Source organism: Urocitellus parryii, chromosome X (genome assembly GCF_045843805.1).
Source record: "Urocitellus parryii isolate mUroPar1 chromosome X, mUroPar1.hap1, whole genome shotgun sequence".
Classification (NCBI taxonomy): Eukaryota; Metazoa; Chordata; class Mammalia; order Rodentia; family Sciuridae; genus Urocitellus; species Urocitellus parryii.
The window spans coordinates 69,842,487-69,866,911 of NC_135547.1; the positions used below are offsets into that span (position 1 = coordinate 69,842,487).

General features: G+C 36.0%; 1 protein-coding gene across 1 annotated transcript in view; it reads right to left on the reverse strand.

Moving 5' to 3' along the window:
* Positions 1–24,425, reverse strand: part of Mtmr8 (myotubularin related protein 8) — an 80,464-nt gene that overhangs the window by 26,534 nt on the left and 29,505 nt on the right. Inside the window, exons 4-12 of the mRNA XM_026412351.1 lie at positions 23,685–23,842; positions 20,635–20,763; positions 19,370–19,504; positions 16,007–16,139; positions 14,622–14,731; positions 8,296–8,421; positions 7,221–7,270; positions 3,476–3,676; positions 763–891 (exon numbers count right to left, since the gene is read on the reverse strand). Of these exons, the coding sequence (XP_026268136.1) occupies positions 763–891; positions 3,476–3,676; positions 7,221–7,270; positions 8,296–8,421; positions 14,622–14,731; positions 16,007–16,139; positions 19,370–19,504; positions 20,635–20,763; positions 23,685–23,842 (1,171 nt within the window). The remainder of the gene's footprint in view (positions 1–762; positions 892–3,475; positions 3,677–7,220; positions 7,271–8,295; positions 8,422–14,621; positions 14,732–16,006; positions 16,140–19,369; positions 19,505–20,634; positions 20,764–23,684; positions 23,843–24,425) is intronic.

Below are 24,425 nucleotides of genomic sequence, written 5' to 3' on the forward strand. Positions count from 1 at the left end.
TCTCAGTTTGTGAGCACTTCAGCCTGTTGAGGCTTTGGAAAAATATAGCACATACTACCAGCACTATTTCTTTCATTTTTTTCTTTGTTGTAGAAGAAGATACATGGAAAGACTAAAGAAATAAAACAATCTGCATCCCTGACTGGTTACATTCCTATACATCAATTATTATTTCTCTTTTATTTTCCCCAAGCACATGCTATGGTTTGAATAAGTGCTCCCTCAAATGTCCATGTCTTGGAAGCTTGATGCCCAGGGTGGTATTATGAGGCTGTGGAACTTTTAGGAGGTGGGGCCTAGTGAGATATCTATAGGTCATTGGATGTATAGTCTAGAAGGGGATTGTGGGACCCTGGTTTCTTCTTATTCTTTCATTGCTCTGCTTCCTGGTTTATGTGGTGAGCAGTTTGTTCTGCCTTGATGTACTGCCCTCTCCAGAGAACCAAAGCAATGTGGCACTTGATTTTGGACTAAAACATCCAGAACCATGAATCAATATAAACCTTTTCTCTTTATGGGTTAATTGCTTCAGGTATGTCATTATAGAAATAACAAGCTAATTAATACAGCAACTAATAGCACAGACCAAAAAACCAAACAGGATTGAGCTCTTATAAGAGGTGGCAAAGAATAAATCATATTGGGACAGATTGTCCTACTCCATAGCCAGGCTTGTGAAAATGATAGCAGCTATCTAAGGACAGGCAAGGCAGCTAAGACCCCAGGGCCTGCTAAAATAATAGAGGGAACTTAAAAACTTACTGAATGTTGTAGGGCACAGTACTAGGATTGAGCACTCCATATACAGTGAAACCTTTATAGAGGGGGTTCCTGAAGTCTGGTTTCCTCTGAACCAAGAAAGGCCACACAGAATGTGTTTTCTCATAGACTCTGTTAGAAAAGAAAAACAAACCAAAAAATTACAAACAGTAAGCAAGTAATCTCAGCAGTACTGCTGAACTTTATATTTAGTCAAATATTACTAATAAGTATCCCAACTCAAGAAAGAAGGAAAATTGAAATAAGTGGCTAATGAATGTTGGTAGAGGAACAGATTTCTGGGCTCCAATTTATCCATCTTTAAAATGAATAAAATGTTAGTAAGAGTTCCAAATTAAATAGCAAGAATTCTAAGTCCAGTGTTTGCTGTGGATGTGGCTACAAGATCTTAGAAAATTTCCTAGCTGTTTCTGGGCCCGTTTCCTTGTCTGTACAATGTGGCCTCTAGCATGTCTTCCAAATCTAGGATTCTATGAAATGATGACCTTTCCAGTTTTAAAAATATTGGATTTGGGGTTGGATATAACTCAGTTGGTAGAGTGCTTGCCTAGCATGCACAAGTCCCTGGATTCAATCCCCAGCACCACAAAAAAATATTGGATTTTTTTAAAACGTCTGGTAGTTTAAGAAATGGAAATCCTAGATGGAATATTTATGGTTAGCCCATGTTTCCAGCTTCTTCTCCCTTCAGAAGGTTAAAGACAGTGAAAGACAATTGGCAGTTTATACTAGCAAATATTTTTGAGTTATCCCAGGTAGGTAACCAAAGATTGTGGTATTTATATGGCAAGACTGATTCTTCTACTTTAATTAGGACTGCAAGTAACCTGATCAACCAATAAGGAAGTTCCTTATTTAACACTTCAAAATACATGGGATCCACTGGTCCCAATGAGATCTGTATGTAACCACATATGGAAAGGTCATTTGTACACACTGTGTCGAAGAAAGCTGGAGGAGGAGAATGAAGGAGAATACTATAGGTGGTAGTACCTAAAATTGTGGTCCTGTAACTTTTACAACCCACAGACCATTTCAGTCAGGCTAAAGGCCCTTTATATCCATCTTCCTCATCTGTCACTGGTTAAAAACAACAACAAATCTTCCAGAGTTAAGGTAACTAATATTTATTGTTACCTATGTGTCAAATTACTGTTACAGAGTATTTATCCAAAATACTTCCTTAAATCTTTATAATAAAATCCTGTGAGGTGTTTAGTTCTAAATTACTAATATAAGATAAAAAATTAATTAGCCTAAGCTCACATAGCTAATAGGTGACAAATTCAAAGTTTGTATCTTGGACTACCTTATTCTAACTAAGGCTTATGCTTTTCCTTTCATGAGTGAATGACAGTTCTGCTTATTTTAAGTAATCAGTATTTTAACATATATTAAAATGTTCAACTTTTCTACTTTAACAATGAGATTCAGAATTGTGTGGGAAATGGGTCCAGATATATTAATCTCATTTTAAGAAGGGAAAAAATTATGGAAAAATGGACAGCCGGTTGATAGAAAGAACAGGTGTAAAATCATTTGGGGAGAGTGATAAAGGTCTTGTTGCAAAAAAGAGTGGGGAGGGAGATAGATAGGTATATATGTATGCAAGGAAGCATCTAAGTAAATACACGTTAAAGCAGAAAGCTTCGTTGCTGTTCTCTATGTTGTCAAGAAAAATAATGGAATCATGGAGAGCAGATGCCATCTAGGCTATGTCATGAAAGGGCCCAAGAACCTAAGCTGTTAACGCAGCCAATAGTGTGAAATGTTTTCTCTGCCTCTAAAATAAGAAGAGTGATGCTCAGAGGTGCTCCATACCTTGTGAATCTCATAAACTATTTATGTTTTCTACATCATGGGGATGTTGGTTCAAGCCAGGGTGACAAAGTTAAACTGACTACAAGAACTGGACAGATAACATTACAAGTAGGCTAGGATTGAACAATAGGGAGTGGCAAGAACTGCAGCCAATGAAAATTTGTCCCATTCAAATGCAGGAGCTGCTATTTAGCTCTAGTTAATTATTGATATAACAGAATATAGGACCAGTGTTGACAGAGTTCCTGGTTTTTCAGAATATTTTGGTAAAACAGCTTATCTACTTTTAAAAAAATCCTAAATCAACTGGATTTGATGTTAAATTCTCTAACACTTAAACGTTGGCAACCGAATTCACATTTTAAATACTCACAGTCTAAACAAACCTCGACTGTTGGGCTGGGATGGGTCTATGAGCTGCCAGTTTGTGATCTCTGATACAAGTGAAAAGGATTGTGGGTAATGACCATTCATACCACAATGATTGATTCTTTGTTTTAAATTTTGTATTGGTGCATTATAATTATACATAATAGCAGGATTCATTATGTCATATTCATATATGCACACAATTTGATAAATCTCATTTCCCAGTACCTTCCCTTCACCATCCCTGATCCTATAGCAGCCCTTGTATATTCCCTATTTTATTGGCTCCTCATGATTGCCCTGGAAAGTAGGCATTATGATCTCTATTTTACAGATGAGGAATCTGAAGTTCCAAGAGATCCCTGTGTAAACATTGAGTGCTTTATGATTCAAAAGTTCTTTTCATTATTGTTATCTCCTCCCATTTCCCTGATTGCTGTCTAAAATTCAGAGTGGTGAGTGCATTCTTCTCTCTATTCAGTGTTTTCTCACAAAATGAATTCACCTTAGATCTTCCCGATCCTTTTGGCAGTTTCCAAGGAAGTTTCCAAATTGGCAGGAGAAAACATGGTCATGGATCTCCAGCAGAAAGTTTTCATTAAATTCAAAGGCACAGGGAAACTGTTCCATTAATTGCCAAATACAGTCTAGGAACTGGGTGAAGATAGGGGACACTTCTTTAGAGTCCCCATCCAGGTGGCCACACCTGAGAAATGCAAATCATGGTAAAGAAAGATACTGGTTAGCATCAGGGATCAAACTGTCTGTAGAAGACTATAAAAAGTTCACTTTGTGTCTCTGCTGCATTGGCAAGAAAATACCTCAAGTCAAAGTGCCATCCAGAATCTCAAAACCAGTTAATCATAGTAAGCCCGTTAGCCACTGGTGTCCTTCATTATTCTCTAGACTTTAAGACCTTTTGGTCATTTGTCCGCTTTCTCTTATACTCTGTCTCCAACAGGACTTTCTGCAATGAAGGGAATTTTCTACAGTAGTAATGTCAATACTAGAGTCACTGTGATGTCATTAGTTTAACTGAGAAAATGAATTTTTAATTGTATTAAATTTAAATTAATTTAAATTTAAATAGCTATGTTTAGCTTAATGTGAGCAAGGACCACACCAAATTGTTCACTGCACAGTGCCTGGGACAAAATAGATAATGAAAATTATTAAATTTGCGAATGAAATTTCATCTCAGAACTGAGTAATGTTTTCTCCCTCATAATATCCTTTTTACCAACTCTACAATCAACAGGAAATCCTATCCCACTGGAAATCAACATGTCATCCTCAGCCTGTATGCTGAATGTTCTCTGCTTTCTGATATAACTGCAACCTGACTCACCAAGGACACCACCTCTTCTTGGGCCCCAAATCAATGATGAGTACTAATTGTTCCAATTTTCCACATACCCTAATCCTAAAACAGGGTAGAAGTACAATCAATCTTCTCCTTGCTCATATTGCTGCTTTCAAACTACTACTCATTTCACATTATTTAAAAAAAAAAACATTCACACACCACTAATCTCAGTGGATCCTGGATATAAACAACTTGGTTGGTCATAAAGGCATTCACAGTGGAATACTGATTTGTTTCACATTTTTTTTAAAATTCTTTGTAGTGTCTTCCACATGTTTATCAATAAATACTTACTGGGAGTTAAAAAAATACTTCCAATATGGGTCATACTGTTTAGATTATTACCTTCCCTTTCATCCAATATTGTCTTTTACCAATATTATCTGAAGATTTTCACTCCAGTTTTACATATTTCTCTTTGGTGCTGTTGAAGATGACAACACTAGCTAAACTGAAAGTATCCTTAACTAACGGAAATATAATTATCTTCACCGATCTTCACCTCTGTTCCACATCAGCATCCTGAGTCCATGGCTGTAGTCTGGTTCTTGAAACCACCCAGAAGTTCTTACACCACCTCTAAAATTTTAATCTAAATAAATTACTCCGTATACATTCCAAAACATACTTTTTTTTAACCTCCTCTAGCCCTTATCAAAAAAGGCCTCTCCACCAGCCAGATCCTTATTGGCTTCCCTTTGTTCCTTATCCAACCTAGACTTCATTGTATGTCCCAACAACTATTGTCTCCCTATTTTCTTCAATTTTTTTGGTATTTCTTGTCATTATTCATCAAAACTCAACCACATATCAGCCTAAAAACCTAGCTTCTCTTCTCTCACATCCTAATACTTAAAGAAGCTATAAAATCATATAAATTCATCCCATTCAAAATTAAATCTCCACATTAAGTCGAGACTCAAATGTTCCCAAATAATCATTGTCCAGAAAACAATTTTCTCATCATCCTTAAAGCTCTTGAAAATTTTAAGCTACTTTCTCAAACCTCTAACTCATTTCACATCTTCCTTTACCCTAGATCTATGGTTTACTACAAAAGATCAAGTTCATTAAGTTCAAAATATCTAACAAGTGTGTCTGACACATTCACTCTCCTCCTGTATTTCCATCCAGTCTCCATGGAAGAGGTAGGACCTTAGTTATAGTTCCAGTTAATCTTTTCATTTGGACCGGAGCTTTCACCTCTTCCCAACTCCTCAGAAGTCTTAACTACCAAAAATGCATCATCTCTTTACAATCTTCAACTTTATCTTCTTTAATGTTTCTTTCTTCTCTACAAAGAAAATTGCTCAAATCTCTCCTGCCTTTAAATACCCAAATACTCAACATCATAACCTATCTAGGCACAATCCCTTCTCATCCACCCCCTTTGGGAACTTGATTCTTAGGAAGAGAATTATACATTCACATTTTTCTTCTCTATTGCTTACTCATGCCTCTGTTCACTGTTTTTTGGCTTCTACTTCCACCACTTTACTCAACTGGTTATCACTAAGGATCATTCAAACCCACATATTGCAAAATTGTCATATTGCCCTACTGGGTTATACTGGGTTATGTGACACTGCTGACTACTCATGTGAGTTCTCCTCTCATTTTTTCTTTTGTTTCCTTAGATTTCTTCTTACCTCTCTGACAACTCTTTCAGTCACCTTCATGGGATTCTTTTCTTCAATAAATCTTCAAGTGTATCATCCAAGGCTTTGTCCTATCACTTGGTTCTTCTACAGACAACTTTTTGAGCCATCTTATCTGAAGCCATAGCCCAAAATGCCATTCACAAGCAGATTAACTCTCAAATCTCTAATCCTCTCTGTCAAATCCAGAGCTAGGAAATTCTAAATTAGTACTGAGGAGTCTGCTTAGTGGACATGTCTTAGATGCCCCATGCCAAATAGGTCCTAAATTCAAAACACCTTTCCCCCAACACTTGCCCTGTATTGTTCTACATTCTCTGAGTAAACCCAGCAAACTAAGGCTTAAAAAATTGAAAGTTCTGCTAACCTTTTTCTTTCATTTCCTGATTCTTTCTATAAGTTCTACTTCCCAAATACCCTTTTATCTGTCTCAGTGGCCTCTGTCTTTTTATTTTGGGCCTTCATAAATTGTGATAAATCTCTAATTCATCCCCTTACCTCCAATCTCAATTTTCTATACCATTTCCCTGTTCAAAGTTCTCCATTATAGCTTTACTAAGTAGAGAAAAATATTCAGAACTTTTAGGGAAGAAAGGAGGAAGGAAGGAATGGAGGGAGGGAGGAGGGAAGGAGGAAGGAAGATCACCTCCTTCCTAGCCTCCCTTTCCTAGATTCATTGCCTCTATTCTCCCCCTCTGTACTTTATGACCTAGTGACATTGGATCACTTGCAGTTCCTCAAATAAACCATTCTGTTTAACGCCTTTATGGTTTCACACACATCAATTCTAGAATGTTTTCCTCTTTCTATCTAACACCTACTAATTTAAAGCTCAGATTATATGCACTATTCCAGGAAGCCACCTTTGCACCAGAATAGATAACCTTCCTTTATGGTTTTCTCTGACCTCTACGTAAAGAGGTCAGAGAAAACCATAAAGGAAGGTTTAAGCACTTTTCTCTGTGGCCCATGAAAGCTTTTCTTTCCTAAAATATTTAACAATTGAATATAATTACTTGTATTCCTTCAAAACAGAGATGATATTCTGATCACCTTTGTAGACTTAATACCCTGAAATACTTTTTTCTTGATGAAAAACATTTAGGGTCATGTTCAAACTTCTGTTTCTTCCTACACAATACCAAATTGGTAAATCTGGATTTTATTAAATCTTACCCAAAGGAACTTTTCACACACCCCCTCCTTCAAAATAAAGATATTTTTACCTTTGGGAGAACTTGTGGCCCATAGATATCCATTCCTTCTCTATTAGAATCTTCATTTTATACAAAAAGAAGATTTTTGCATTAGGAAAATCATAAAATAACAATACACACAAGAATATCAAAACATTTTGCTGAAATGAATGAGTTGATAAGAAAATAAAGTTAAAATCCAAAATGATAAGTATGTAACTTTGATTACAATTATAGGCATATATATAGGTTGCCTTCAAACTTTATAATGCACTCAGGAGAAATTACATTGGATTTGTATCTAGTGTCACTTTTTTTTGGCCTTTACATGACACCATAATTAAATGTAATCATGTGCTTATGCACAATGTTAAACTCAACCCATAAAAAATAAGAATCAAAAGGCAGAATTTGAGTTTGTACTAAGAATGAAATAATTTTCAAAGGTTAAAAGAAAATTCTAGGCTAGGAGTGGTGGTACATGCCTGTAATCCCAGTTATGCAGAAGACTGAGGAAGGAGGATCATAATTTGGAGACCAACCTTAGCAACTTAATGAAATCCTGTCTCAAAATAGAAAATAAAAAAGGGTGGGGGATATAGCACAGTGGTAAAGCACCCCTAGATTCAATCCCTAGTACTACAAATACAAACATGCAAAAAAAAAATAAAGAAATGAGGATAAACCATGATTATCGGTTCTCTTTTTTAGGAAGATCAACAAAGTAGCATTGGCTTCAACACATGAAAACAACCATGAGTCTGATGTTCACATAGATATGTTACAGAGAATGACCTTATTAGGCAGTCCATTTTACTGTTAACCATTCAGCTTTACAAACTTTCTGAGCCTTTCCTATACTTTATAACAGCCTGTTGTATACAACTTAACTTCTAATGGGTAATGAAGTACATTAAATGCACAACAGAAGGTATACAGACTACATATGCATTGTTTAGAGTAGCTAAACTAAAATATAGCTATTTTTTATAGATTTAAAGCTCATTCTTGTAAAAACATGGGACAAGTTAGTTGAGAGTTCTTTTATTAATTTATTCACAAACTGCTACTGACACAAAGTAAAATGCAATCACTGCTCTCTTACCATGAGTCCTTTGAATGTCCTATAAAATGGATCTAGAAGAATGCTGGCCACAGAGCAGACTTGTGCTGTGCGGTCCCACCCATCAGAACAATGGACTAAGACATTGGCCTTTTCTACTTTTACTGCCTGTGAATACAGGGCAAAAAAAAATACAATAAACCACCTTTGCTTAGCATGCTGGACTAATAATAGGGCTGTCAATACTGTCCTTATAGCACAAAGACATTTATCTAACTGGGTTACATTAATTTCTTTACATAATATCAGAATCCTTTAGGGGGAATGAAAGAAAGAGTATATGAGAAGAAGGAAAGCTTACATAATAGGAAAATAAAATAAGAAAACAATACCTAATATGGGATAAAGGGAAAACCTAAGTCCATAAAAATAAGTATCAATTCTCAGAGGAAGAGTGGGTAGAAGGAGAAAGTCATGCTCAAAAACACAGGACAAATCCACATCCCAGTCCCAGATCTAATAAAGTTTTCCTATAGCTATCTAGTCTTACTAACAAACCCTCCCAACTTAAGATAGAAGAGCTTGCCTGCCTTAGCTTGGTTTCTTTCCAATCAGAATAATGTAAAGACCTGAGCAATTTTGGCAATGGCAGATTTTGATTATTCATTTACTAATTCTAAGGCTTAATTATGTAACTGCATGTGTCAGATAAGTACTATGTATTAGAGATACAAATATGATAATCAATTTTTACCTTTGAGGAGCCCACAAACTAGTCACAGTACCCTAAGGTAAATTATTATAAGACACTGGAAAAACAACTGCTAGAGTGTAATGTGTGGTAAATATGTCCTTTTGCAGGAGCTGGGGGAACTTGAGCCTCAAAGAAAGAGTAGGACATCCTTAGGTGAGGAAGGAAAAATATACTAATTAATTCACGTATTCATTCATTTGCAAATATATGTCAGTCGATGCTCAATGTACAAGAGACACTACAGTGTGCACTAGGAATGCAAAGGAGACAAACTCTTGAACAAATTACTGCGAACAGGTGATAAATAAAACAATAAAATTCCATGACAGGTACAACAAAAGCACAAAAGATAAACAAAGAGGAACAGATAACTAAAATGGATGTTTTCAGTTAAATAGGCATTTGCCAGACTGACTATAAGGAAAGGACATTCCATCAGGGCAAACAAATGACAGCAAATACGTATGCAAGGAGGCATGACATAGGTGAGGAACTCTTAAATAGCTGGTTACCATTAAGTTTGGGCTGGGAGTGAGGGAAAGATGAGAAACAGAGCTGGCCAAGAGGACAAGGATAAGATGAACAAGTATGCATTTTATCTGGTGGCAAGAGGGAAACTATAAGGTTATGAAAGCAAAGAAGTATCATAATCAGATGTGCACTGTAAAAAGATCATTGTGGTGGCAGCAAGGAAAATGGCTTGGTAGAACACAAATTTGGATATAGAAAAAACAGCCGAGGAGCTGCTAAAATCATGAAAGGACCACAAGTTCCTGAAGTTAAAAAAAAGTAGCAGTGGGGCTTAAAAGGAGAAGGATGGAAAGTATAAAAATTTAACAGGATATACTGAGAAAATGAATATTAAATGAAGAAGGAAAAGTCAAGGATAACTCTAAAATGTACAGCTTAGTAACTAGATGGATAGCAGTACCATCATTCTATAAAATACATATATGTTAGAAGTTAGTTTTGGAGAGTAGTGAGGGTAAGTGAGATTTCAGTTTTGGCTATGGTGAGTCTGAGGTAGGAGAGAGAGAGAGAGAGAGAGAGAGAGAGAGAGAGAGAGAGAGAGAGAGAGAAAACAAGAAAGTGCCAATGGAGAGTACGGGGGACAACTGGATATTTAGGTCTGGAGTTGAGGAGAGGGAAGGATCTAAGCCAGAGTGTAGAATTGACCACTGTCTCAATTGATATGGTAATAGGAATTGTGTACATAGCTGCTACTGTCCAGGTAAGGACCAAAAGTAAGAAAAGAAAAAAAAAAGCAGCAATATTTAAAGGGCAAGAAGAGGAAGAAGGGCTATGATAGGAGTTAGCCTGTACAGAAACAGCCTGAAAGGTATTAAAAGCAGGAAGGAATGGCTGGATTAAAGCCAAAACAAAGAGTTGGGGGGGTGGTCAAAAGTATAAATGTGACAGAGGTCAAAATAGAATGAAGATTAAAATTTGATAAGTGAAGAGTCATTAGTATCCCTAGCAAGAATAATAGTAATGGCATAGAAATTGGATCTTAGTGAGCTGAAAGATGAAAAAAAGGTGAAGAAGTATTCATAGGGAAGGCTAACTGTTTTCCAAATGGCTCTAAAAGGAAAGAGGGTACATTCTGGATCTAAAGTGTCCCCCAAAGGCCCATGTATTGAAGATTTGGTCCCAAGCCTGCGATGCTATTGGGAGGTTGGGCCTAATGGATGGAAATTAGGTCATTGGAGACATGCCTTTAACGAGGTATTGGTACCCCAGTCCCTTCTTGCATCTCTGCTTCCCAGCCACTATGAAGTAAACATGTTGCTCTATTATGTACTCTTTCCATGATGTAGTGCCTCATCACAGGCCCAAAAACAAGGTGGCCAAGTGATAATGGACTGATACCTCTGAAACTAAGCTAAAATAAACCTCTCCTCCTTAAAAGTTGATTATCTCAGGTATTTTATCACAGTGAAAGAAAGCTAACACAGAGGGCAATTGCTAGAAGCAAGTATGATTATTTTTCTTTAAAGATAAAGAAAAAAATATTTGGACATACTTCTGAAGGAAGAAACTAGTCAAAAAGAACAGGTTGAAAATATAGCAGAAAGAGGGATTAATTGATAGAGTTGGTTTCTTTAAAAAGTAGGAGAGGATGGGATTTATAATATAGGTAGCATATACACAGATTGGACATCAAGTCCTCTGTGATAGTCAGGAGAAAGACATTCAAAAATGTTAATAATAATAATGGGAAGATGAGGTATCACTTTGACTTTTCTGTGAATCAGGAGACATGTTTTAATATGTGCCTATAGAAAGTATAACCAGCTTGAAAGCAAGGTACAGATTGGCAACACCTGCTTGGTGCAGCAGGACTAGGACCCAACCAGGAACACATACAACAACTGCTAAGTAGGCAACTATAGACTATAAACTTGAAATAGTACAAATTAAACCTGTAATAATACAAATTAACATGTATAAAATTTATTTACTTGCAGCAATGCTCAGTAGTCAGAGTATAGGAAATTACTGAGGTAGCAAAGCAGGTAGAATAGAAGAATAAGGGACAAGGTGGAATGGAGAAGTTTCTGTACTAACAGGTCTTGGTAAATAGGGAAGAAAGTTTAAAAAGTGAAGTTAAAAGTATAGAGGTCTCAATGAGCTTGAAGAACCATGCTATCTAGAATAAATGTTTGAGAACTGGCATATAAAAACATAAAGAAATATAAGTGCAGAGAGTTCAACAGTCTGTACATGAACCTTCAAATCTCCTGAATAAAGAGGGAGAGACAGGTGTTAAGGCCTTTCTCAAAGTCTTTAATGGAGGGGGGAGAGAAAGAAATGTACAAGGTAATATAGCCAAATGAAACAGATCAGAAAGGAAGAAAAAGTTTTGTAAAGATCAAGGAGAATACTAAACTTTCCCTAGGCCATTTAGTTTGTGGCATGTAGGAGAATGAGCAACTTTTGTAGTAACAGTGCAAGAAAATTTGTATTCCTGGAAGGGTAGTTAGGTTGTAAGAAAGGAGTTAAAGAAATCTGGAAACAGGCATCTCAGCCTTTTTAAAATTTTTAGTTCAGCAGAGACTTCCATTGGTATCAGAGGCCCAACAGTAGCAATTATGCTCTTTTTAGGGATCCAAACAGAGTGAACAGTAGACAGGACAAGATGCTCTATTGCATTACTAATGATAGAAACACAAATTAAAACATGATATAAAACTGATCACCTATCACATATACAGAGATTAAAAAAAGATTAATGATTACCATTGCTGGCAACATTGAAAAATAGGTATGGTACTACATTTTCAGAGGCACTTGACCACACCCATTAGAATTTGAAATATTCATATTCTTTGACTAAGAAAATCTACTTCTAAGAATATTCACATACGTAAGGAATCATGTTTAAGGTTATTTGGTGCAGCAATGTTTATATTAGTGAAAACTGAAAACAACAGAATTTTTAATTAATGGAAGACCACTGTAAATTCCCACAATGGAATATATATAGTTTTTGGAAAAAATGAGGTTGTATTGACTGACCTGATCTGAAAAATGTTCACTATTTTTAAAGATGAAAAGGCAATTACAGAACAGTATATACAGTATAGTCCTATTTTTACATAGTAATAGTATATGTATGTATATTGAAAAACTCTATAGCTGTACTATCCAAAATGAAAGTCCCTAGTCATCTGTGAGTATTTCATTTGAATTTGTTAAAATTCATTTAAATAAAAAAATTCAGTTCTTCAATTTCATTAGTCAAATTTCAAGTGCCTAGTTATCTTCTGTGGATAGTTGCTACTCTTTAAGAACATACAGAGCATTCCTATCATCACAGAAATTTCAAATGGATAGTACCAATCAAGAGACATACATATTAAACTATTAATAGTGAAATGTGTGATGTGGGAAAACAAATGGGAAATGTTTACCTTTTGCTATGTATTTCTGAAATATCAACTACTTTATTAGTGTGCACATATTGCTTTTTTAATGAGAAAAAGTAAATAAAAATAAAGAAAAGAGAGAGAGAGAAAAGTGGCATAGTGTATTAGAGAACAACAAGAAATCTACAATAGCCAAGTTGGGAAAGATTGGATAGCAAACTACAGGCTTTAATAGGCAATAGAATAGAGAACCATTGGGGGATTTTCACCATAAAGTAACATAATCAGAAGTGTTGCAAATGACTTTCTAGATAATCTGAGGAGTAACTACTAAAGAAGTAAAGCAGTTAGGAAGTTATTATATTACTTTGGAAAGGTTAGTGAATGTGTTAGGTAAGGAACATATGTTAGAAGCATCTTTAATCTATAATGTTAATTGTAAAGAAAGGATAGATTTGAAACACTTTTGAAATAGAACTGATAGGAGTTGGCAATTGACAGATGGAGGAAAGAGGGAGAACTGAAGACTGATTGAAGTTTTAAAGCTTGGGATACTCTATAGGTGGCAAGGTTATAAGGAGCACAGGATAATTATGCAATCCCAAATCTATTATTGGTCAACTAATTTTAATTCAACCAATAATTTAAGGTTGGACAATCTATCAAATTGCCCTCTCCTCCATCATCATTTTCTTTTGTCTAATAAATTTGGTTTCAGACAGGGACTATAGATGTATGGTTGTAGGATATATGAAAAAGGAACAACATGAAGAATGTTTTGAATAGAGGAATTGAAATAGCCAAAAGGGTCACATAGTAAATACTAACACATTACAATGAAAAGTGCAGGCAACAGAACTAGGAAAACAAAAAGTATTTAAGGCAGTTAATTACACACACACAGATATTCATATTCATTCATTCATTCATTCATTCTCTCCCTCTTTCTCTCCAAACCTTTTAAACCAAAAGATATACATCATTGCTTTCAACTGAGAAAATGACAGCAGAGGAGTGAAGAGTCATTTTCTCCTTTCCTTTACTTCTACCAAATAAAGAGGGGTGGGGTGAAGAGGGAAAGTTTTCAGGTAGGAATATATAAAAGATAATTCAAAATGAGAAAATATATGCTTTGAATTTCCTTTTTTTAAAAAAAAATCATCTTAAAAAGGCTGGGGTTCTGGAGGTCAGAAAATAAGTGGGTCAGCCTAAATGTAGGGTAACAAAGCCTGCCTAGACTGCATTCAGAGGCAGACCTATACAAAAAGAAGCCATAAAAACGTATGTATTCAGAGCTCTGAATACTCACAGATATGTAAGCTCTGCATTTATTTCACACTCACCCTTAACACAAAAACACATCAGAGAGTAATTGAGCTGGAGGGACTATTAAAGATTACCTAAGAATTTTAAACTGAGGTGTAGGTCTATGATCTCCCTGAAATTGAGGTCTACTTTTATATGTATAATTATATCTGCATTTTCCAGAGGGGGAGATGATCAATCTCATTCCCAAAGTGTTCTGTGGGCCCCCCAAAAGTTACACTAGATACTATAGAACCATTTTGTTTTATAGATGGAGAAGTGAGGCCCAGAGAGGGAAGAAACATGCCCAAGGGCAAACAGTTGCAGAGCTGAATCCAGAAACTAGATTTCTTTTAATATTCTTTCCACCATGGCACACTACTACTTCAAGAGATCCCATATTAAAGTCAGTGCAAATTCTTAAAAGTCTTGATTATTACCTTTGTAATGAAAATTCCAGCATCCATAATAGCTTTAATGTGTCTCAACCACCCTGAGCTCTCCAGGCCACTAAGAAATTCACTCATTGTTGGAGTTTTCAATTCACAAACTAAGGTAGAAAAGGAAGCAGAGATTGAAATTCACAATCACCTCAGTTTATTCATCAAGAAAGGGAAGAAAGTGGATCCCCATTTTGTAAATGAGGAAGCTGAGGAACAGAGAGATTAAATGATTATCTGAAAACCATACAGTTGAATCAGGAATAGGACTAGGGATAAAGTCTACCAGATTTCCTACCATGGGTCTCTGCTTTCCCTAGGTTTGGAACCTACCCTCAAACACTCAGAAATCTCTCAAGAAAGCCCAAAGTATGAGTCAATACCTACAGGAAAATACTCACATCTCCTTTCATTAAAAACACATTTGATCCCCATCCTAATCCCACCCACTCATCCTAATCCTATAGGCTCTTAACATCTGTCTCTACTCCTATGCCTCCACCTACTTCTTTCAGCTCTGTGCTGTCTCAACAGGTTGCACGGAAGGGAACACATTAATTTTTGTGCACCTTTCACTAGTTATCCAGCAGAGGGCAACCTTTTGCCTCAAAATCTGTAAAACAAAGTTCCCTTCAACAGAATGAAAACAGGAGAGAAACAAGGAAAACGGATATTCAATATTCTAAAAGGGACATAGACTGAGGAGACAGGATGTGAGAAGGGTTGTATAGTGGAGAGGCCCTGGCATACTGTATCAGTACAAAACTGAAGAATATAAAGGAAGAACAGGTAGTTCAGTAAAGAAGGTAAGTTTTCATGATCTTTTCCTGAGTTGGCATATCACATCATGGAATTCTCAGTAGTGGTTTAAGAAGAAATGTTCTAAACTCAAGAATCTTACAAGGCCCAGCGAACCACCTCAATTCCCCTTTTGACACCAATTATTTTGCAGTGATGACAGATGGCCAAAATGTCTGATATCAGCATTTTTTCCCTTGGAGATCTAAATTCAACTTCTTCTTCAGCAATGATGATATCAAAATGATTCCGTATAGATCATATGAGGTTACTTTTTTGCCTTGAGGACAATGAAATGAATTCCAAATTCATTCATGCTTATGTTGGTCTAACCACCCCTGAATACCAGCCTCTGTAATTCTATTGAGAAATGAGTTTCGAAATATCTCATTCCCCTTGCCAGACTAACACTGCTATAATTCAGTATTCTTTTAAGTTATGTCCATACTTTAGTTAAACATCTCATCATTTATTTACTCTGCTCACCTGCTGGCTTTTATGTTCCACCCCAAATCAGGAATGCTTTTTTTTTTACATAATAGTGCCAAAGTATGGCCTCTGGCCTAGCCAAGGTGAAATCCCTGTACCTTCCAAGAGTTTTTGCAGGCTGCTCCGCATCACATGAATGTTCTCAATGCCCATGAACCTGAAGCGAATATTGGCATAGTTGTCTTCATTTTCATACCCCTTACCAGCTGCTCGGTTGGCCATGGCATTTAGCTGTAACAGTAGAGGGCATAACATAGCAGATAATGCCAAATGATGAAGGAGTGGGGTTCATCAATCTCAATACCTCATTCAAAACAGTTTTAAATCTTACATATTCTGGTATGGAGCGAATTTCACTATTTTTTAGACCAAGTACTTAGGTAACCGACTCACAGAACGAGGGAAATTGAGGTTTTCTTGTATTACTAATATCCTACTTAAGAGATGAAGGATGTGGCAGTTATAAAGATATTTGATCTGAATAACTAAAATAATAATTTTGAGCTACCTATTACAAACCAGTATGTTCACAGCTGAAAGGACTTTAAAATGAGAAAAATGTAAAAGTTCACAACTTTACAAGTGAGAAGCTATAGAAATAACTCTATGAACCTCTGGGCTAATCAATTTTTGATAGTTATTCTAGAAAATATATCAATAACATGGCTGTATAAGAATGTTTGGCAGAAAATGAGATTTACAGAAAGGAAATATTCATGCAGTCACTTGAAGTCAGCCAAAATACCTTCTATGATGATGACCATCTTACTGATTTTCTGTTGTTTGCCAGTTTTCTTATCTACTGTGTATTGAGCATTTCAAGAGGCAGGAGGAGCATATACATGGACAAGGTGTGATTTTTGTATTCATGGATGAAATGCAAAAATCTCACAGCAAAAACTATACACATTAGCAAATATAAAGGAAAAATGTGCAAAAGGTAGAAATGTGACAGTAATTTTGATCTTTTATCACTCTGGCAGTGTCACTGAGCTTTCATTAAATGACAGATGTCAAAGGAATACCTGTGGAAGCACAAACAACAGCTGCCTAGTTGCAATGAATTTAGTTATAAGTGATTCTTCAACAAACAAAACAATGATTACAGCAGTTCCTATCCAGGTATGGGTAGGATATCTAATGCAAATAGCTAGCAACACTGTGCCAGTACTCCATGGAAATATACCTGGCAGATTTGAAAAGAGCGAGGTATTAACATATTGATGAAGAGATGTTTATATATATATATATATATATATATATATATATATATATATATAAACATCACATACACATGCACATATATGCACACACACGTGTACATACACATATATATTTATTTATACACACACATATAATATGTGTGTGTGTATATATATATATATATATATATATATATATATATATATTTTTTTTTTTTTTGGTACTATGGATTGAACCCAGGGACACTTAATCATTGAGCCACATCTCCAGTCCTTTTTACTTTTTTTATTTTTAGACAGGGTCTGTATAAATTGCTCAGGGCCTCACTAATTTGCTAAGGCTGGCTCTGAGTTCCTGGTATGTGCAAGATGATGCTGTGCTAGATCTTTAAGTGCATTATCTCATTTGATTCTCAGTATAGCCTCTCATGGTAGGTACTATTATCATCACCATAAGAAAACAGGTTCAAACAAGTAAACCAATTTTCCTAGGACCATATGGATAAGAGTCAAAAGGCAGGAAGGATTTGACCCCAGGTTTGTCTGATTCCTAAGAATAATTTTTTTTCACTACATCTACTGAAATTATATATTTAGGCATCTAGAAGAGAGAGATTTCCAGATATCTCTAGATCTGTTATTGCTTCAATTTTCTGGGGATGAAGCTTGATGATAAAGCACTTGACTAACATGCACAATGCATGCCCTGGGTTCAATTCTCAATACATATCTTAATTTGCTTGAATTTGAGAGGAAAATGGGACCTGCTAAAAGGGACTTTCTGGTGCTAAATTTTAACAAATCCCTCCAGTTTTAAAAAGCTTAGTTTGTTTCTTGTGTGTCTCCCTCTTGATAAAAGATATATATTTGATTTAGATCTTTCCAATATCATAATGTCAAACATTTATGACTGAAACAAGACAGCAAGCTTTTGAGAAACTGAAGGGTGGTGCCTGAGCAGACAGGGAAATTATTTTCTTCTTGGGTCCAGTCAGTCCTAGGTAGCTCTGGAGAACAGCCAGTGAGAGATCACAAAAATGGGATAAACAGTTGTCTAAGGTCACTATCTGGTTTCGTGCATGTCCAGTTGCTCAACTCTGAAGCCACAACCACCTGGCTTAGGCTTAGCTCTAAATCACTGATTTTGCAATCATTAGGTTGCAATTAAATATCCTAATCGTGAACATTCCACACCTACAATTCTAAGCAAATTCATTTCTTTGGGGGTCTTTTTGTGAAAAGTACAACCTTTAAGAAAAGGGAATCTGTCCTTTACTTCTTTTATGGGGCACAATGAATTCTTGTATAAACTTTTATAGAATTAGACAAACTGTTGAAAGTCAGGGATTTAATGCAGAGAGGAGTTTAGGCTGATACTTAGGTTGATCTGAGGACCCCCTGTTCAGTGAAATTCACATTAGGGAAGAAGCCTGAGAAAACACAATGCAATAAGTCCACAGCACTGGGCTCTCAGGAAGATCAAAGGATTTTGCTAGGCCCATGTCCACTGCCAAAATCCATGGTGAATCTATGTCTCTGGTATTTTCTTACTCTATGGGACCAAGATCTAAACTGTACTTCATTGATTTGGGAAAAAAAAATTAGCTAATAGTGCTGTGTGCTAAAAAAATTACTACCACATGAGCTAAATATTTTTGTTACTCCTATAGCAGTCTGTGAATACTGCTTCTCTGGGGGACGCCAAAGTATCATTAATACTATTATTAAATACTATTATTTCCCAATAACAATGAAAGTGTCAACATATGGGGAGGGGATTGCAAGCAGCAGGAATATCAAAGAAGTCATGACAGATACCTTTGATCTTGGGTCTACAATGTAATATAATTTAATACATTATTTAGAGAAAGATATGTTGATATTACTAAGCCTCTGGTGTTTAAGTTGAAGTTCTTTCTCTGATAGTAAATTTAGACCATAGCAGGGGACTACTGAAAATTCTGGTTAAGGAATAGATTTAGTGAAAATGATGAGGAGATAGATGTCAATGAGTCTTCAACTCAGAATGTCAAATTGGGGTGACAATGCTAAGTTGTTCTAAGTAACTTCTCATAGCCTCATTTGAAAGTGACAGGTTTATAAATGGAGCATCAATGGCTTGTGCAAGTGATTTTATGTAATATCTGACACAACAAACCCACACACACTAATTTAACTTTCCCAGTAACATTGCAAGTGTCAACATACAAGGAGGGGATTGCAAGTAGCAGGAATATCAAAGAAATCATTGACAGATACCTTTGGTCTTGTATCTACAACATACATAAACTGGCTCCCAGGGTTTGTTTGGCTAATGGCCTCTAGCAAGAGCTCATCATCTACACAGCGAGTATAAAATCCAGACAGAGGCTGGCTACAGCGGCAAATGGCAGCCTATAAGGAAAAAATGTGTTAGCCAAGTCATCACATTTACAGGTGATAAAAATTCTTCCTTGAATCTAAGTTTAGGGAGTAGAATAAGAGAACAAGCCAACTTGGGTTAGTATCCACAGCAAAGAGATGTAGTTCTAAAGCCTAGCTTCCACTGATATTGAGCTAAGCCTCCTGCCTCCTCTTGGCATGTGGCTATTTCTCAACCCCGTCTTGGCAAATCAGACTACAAAAAAATCACATCTCGAGTGTTTCTTTAATAAAATCCTATTCTTGGTGCATAATGGATTGGTAATTTTTCTCAAAATGCCCATTTTTTTACAGTTCCAGTAAAATAATCCATATAAACTAGAGGCTTGAAGCAAGGGAATTCAAGATACAACAAAGATCTACAGATTTAGAGAACAGGGTTCACTATTTGTAGGAGTTAATGCCAAAATCAGAGGGCCGGTATATTTCAAGCCATTTCAACAACAATAACAACAACAAAAACCAACATAGATATTTAATAGGAATATCTTGTAATGATTAGTTAATTGACTTCATTATACTTTGGTGTAGTTTTGAAGGAGTCTGTGCATTTTGGTAGTTCCATAAAAAGATACCAATTGCATTAATGTACTCTTTTGCATTTCAGTAGTTGCCTATTTGGGGACTTAACTATTTGTCTAACCCTAGATCTCAAAGTGACCATAAAAGGTAAGAATTATTACCACTTCCTACTTGAGGTGACTCAAACACAGAGGAGTCAAGTGGTTTCTTCTTACAACCTTAAATTACATGAAAAAGAATAATAAAGGGTCAAGGATATCTATATTCTAGTGAGAAGCCACAGTTCCCAAATATATCTCATATAACTACTTACCTTTTTTTCTGCAACATCTCACTAAGATGGAACCCACAGAAAACAAACAAAAGAACAACAAAATACCACTCAACATATCCATGACATTTTACAATTTACAAAGTGCATATATATCCCCCCAATTGTGGCACCTTCAAAACTCTCAGAAATACTAAAGTTCAAAGAAGTTGGGTTTGAGGACACACAGCTATTAAGTGGCAGGGTGGGACTGAAACCAGGTCTTCTAGAGCAAAGTTTAGTCCCCATTATAGAATTTTGCTTAACTCACATTGTTCTCTTTATAGAGGTAGGAGAGCACAGGGACACGTTCTTTACTTCTGAACTTTGAACTTCCAACCACCGTTCCCAAGGTAACAGATTTAGGAACCACTATTTCAGGAGGGTAGGTACTGCATATCTAAAAGAAAATAAACTCAATACACACACACACCTATACGTATATATTTTAGAATTTTCACTTGCTATTAACAGGCTGTAATTAGCATTCACTGAAGCATTAGCTGGTTGGGATTTACCATCCAGATTCATCCATTCCTCAGAAATAGGAACAAAAATATCCTAGCTATAAAAGTTTTTCCAAGTATGCTATTATTTTCCAGAAAGGAAAGTATAAACACATAAAAACAAAATCTACCTTTAGAAAAACCAGAAAAATTATAGGCAAAAACACACATTCAACCCTACTCTGAAATTCCTACATTTGCCTATCAGAATAAATGATATAGATAATAAATAAGTAAATTAAAACAAATAAGCTCAAATGTGAGGCAGACAGGTGGAGGAGGAGGAAATATTATTTACTCTTTCATAAACTGCATACTGAGTTCCTGGTATGCATATCTAAAGGGCCTTTAATATACTAATGTGGGGGTGGATGTGTTGACATTTTAGGTGTGACTTATTCTATAAAGAGATCAACACGTTTTCTGAAATTTATTAGCTTTTAGTGCTTAATTTTTTTCCAATCAGATATTATAATAGCACAGACTTAATGCAAAATTAACTCTGATCACTCCCCTAAGAACACTCCCAAATATTTAATAATAAATCTAAAAAATAAAAAGACAAAAGTAATTTAAGGTAGATTAGATCAAGAATGCTCTACTTATGTCAGTGACCCCAAATACAGAATATTTGAAAAATAAGTCATTCTCTACCCATCCCTTTTACCTGTCAGACTTTTCAGAAGCAGGTCACACAAGGAGAAATAAATGAAGCTGCCCTTTTGGCTCAGAAGGCCATGCACATCCAAAGGGCCAAAATGGATATTTCAGACTTATTCAGGAGACTTACAAACATATTTGAACTGCACAGAATTCACCCATCTGTACTAATTCCTGTAAAGCATGGCCCAAATAAGCCACTTTGTAAATGCGTCTGCTAAGTGACAGCTCATCAGTTATCATGCCTAGTGAATACTTCAGAGTTGTGTTATCAGAAAACCATTGCAATTAGTACTTTATTCTGATAATAAAATCTGGAAATAATTTAAAGATCCAACAATTTAGGGATATCACTTATATACCAATTATTCATAGAAGGCCTGACTGCCATCCTTAGAAAGTCTTCCTTGTGATGTTAGTTTTTGGTTGGTGCCCGGAAACCTGGATTTTGGAAGGTTGTCCACCATTCCTTAACTGGTAAGAATGTCATTGTGCCTAAACTGTTTGTATGAACAATGTGATTTATGTAGAAAACATGCTTTCTGTTATGGTTTGGATGTGAGGAGTCCCCCCAAAGCTCAGATATTAGACAATGTAAGAAGGTTCAGAGGAGTAATGATTGGGTTGTGAGAGTTTAAACCCAATCAGTGAATTAATCCCCTGATAGGGATTGAGTGGTAACTGAAGTGGTAGGGTATGGCTGGATGAGGTGGGAATTGCTGTGGGGTTATGGGGTATATATTTTGTTTCTGGAGTGTAGAGCCTATTCCTCTCTGCTTCCTGAACTATTTTCCTCCACCACATTCTAGTGTCATGATGTTCAGCCTCACCTTGGGCCCTGAGGAATGGAGCCAGCCTTTTATGGACTAAGACATTTAAAACTGTGAGCCTTCAAATAAACTCCTCCTCCTCTACAATTGTTCTGGTCAGATCCTTTAGTCACAGCAGCAAAAAACCTAACTAAAACACTTTCCTATTGGGCATCTGAAATTTTGGTCTACATGAAGGCAAATGCAAGCAGCCAACCAATAGAAATCTTGGGCAATGAAGCTCTAATGAGCTTCTCTGATACACATGTGTTATAATTTATTGCTGGGGTACATTAAGTATATCTTATGTGACTCCACTGGGAAAGAACATTGAATGATTGTACTGTTTTCTCCATACTTCACCTTATGTTCCTTTTTCCTTTACTGATTTTACTTTGTATCTGTCACTATAATAAATCATAAAGTTCAAATATATGTTCAATCCTGTGAGTCCTTCTAATGGATCACAGAATCTGAGAAATGGTCATGGGAATCCCAAGTATACTCCTAGACCTCTATATTCAGCCCAGAGCTCTTTCTTCAGATACAGACACAAAGCTTAATATCAAAAACTAGATATCTTTTGAATCAACCTTGAACTCAAGTAAAAATCTGAAGATGTGTGTGTCCCTCTTTTTGTTGTCCTCATTTTGGCTAACATAATCACTACCTGCTTGGTTACTAAAGCCAAAAATAAGGAATCTTGGATGCATACTAAACTCCCATTCCTTTTTTCAACCACACTTTTACTTGCACCAGATTCTTTCAGTTCTATCACTTAAATATCCATCTTTTAGATTCTTCTCAATTTGTCTAATTGCCTTATTTCATGTTCTTATCATTTCATGTATTACCTTTTTGCATTCTTAGCCAGCAAGCCAATTCTCCAAACTAATAACAATAATTCCTTTCTAAAATACAAATATATTTTCATGCTCCTTTCTATATTAAGATATAGAAACTTCATGATAATGTTCTTCTTCAAGATAATGTTCAAATTTCTTAATTTAGCCATGAAGCCCCTCATGATCTGGTTTCCTTTTATCCTAACATAAATTAGGATAAAGTTCCTTCACAAGGAAATACCCCAAAACATCAAGCAACTTCTGGCTTCCCAGGTTGCTTTTCTTTTCCCTCATCTACATTCCCATAGCACCCCTGTGCTTTAGACCAGGAGATCTCTGACTTGGTGCCTTGAGCACAGTATGTATCTAATAAATGCTAATTGAATGTTAAATGAAAAGGAGAAATTTTATAAGGGATTCCCTCTTTTTCAAAACTTAATTTGCTGATATTCTGCCATTTTAATTAAATGTACCGAAAGGAAAGCAAAAATCACAAATCACCTCATAGTTTCTGTTGGCATCTGTTATGGTCCAATACCGATTGGGTATTCCCATTCTCTCAAAGTCTGATATTGGGTCAATCAGTTTCCATCCATTTTCCCTCATCTCTTTTGATGATTTGGGATTATAAGAGAAAGCATAAAGATCTTCAGGTAATACTGGAGAAGAAAGCCATGGAAACAAAGTTACTATAAGTAAAACTGAAAGACCACCAAACAAGGCGAATAAAGATTACCTTTTCCCAAAAGGAATGTTTGTCAGTCCCAGAAAAGAACAGGACTTTGTGTACATGTTTGTCTTTATGCAAGGGATAAGAACTGTCATATTGCTTTGGGTTCTTCTTTTAAAATGTTTTATTTTTTTTGTCACCAGTAGAAAGTGAGAACTTTCTTTGGCTTAGTATAAAAAAGAATGTCGAATAATAGATTGAATGAGGCTTTGGGTTTTCACATGTTAGGAAGGTAGTCCTTACCAAAAATTTTAACTGTTTGTAATTTCACGGTTTGTTTGACACATGCCACACAACATTAACAATTACACTGCATTCTACTTGTTAGGCCAACACCAACTTCTGGCTGATAAGGGCCACTTCTCCCTGTCAGTTTTGCTTCCTCCCTTCACAAGATGGGACATGCAATCAATACTCATTTGAGCAATTCAGGTGACAACATCTTTCCCAGAAATATCAGAGCCTATCAGAACTTTATTAATTGCTGGGTTGACTGGAAGGTTTTTCTATCA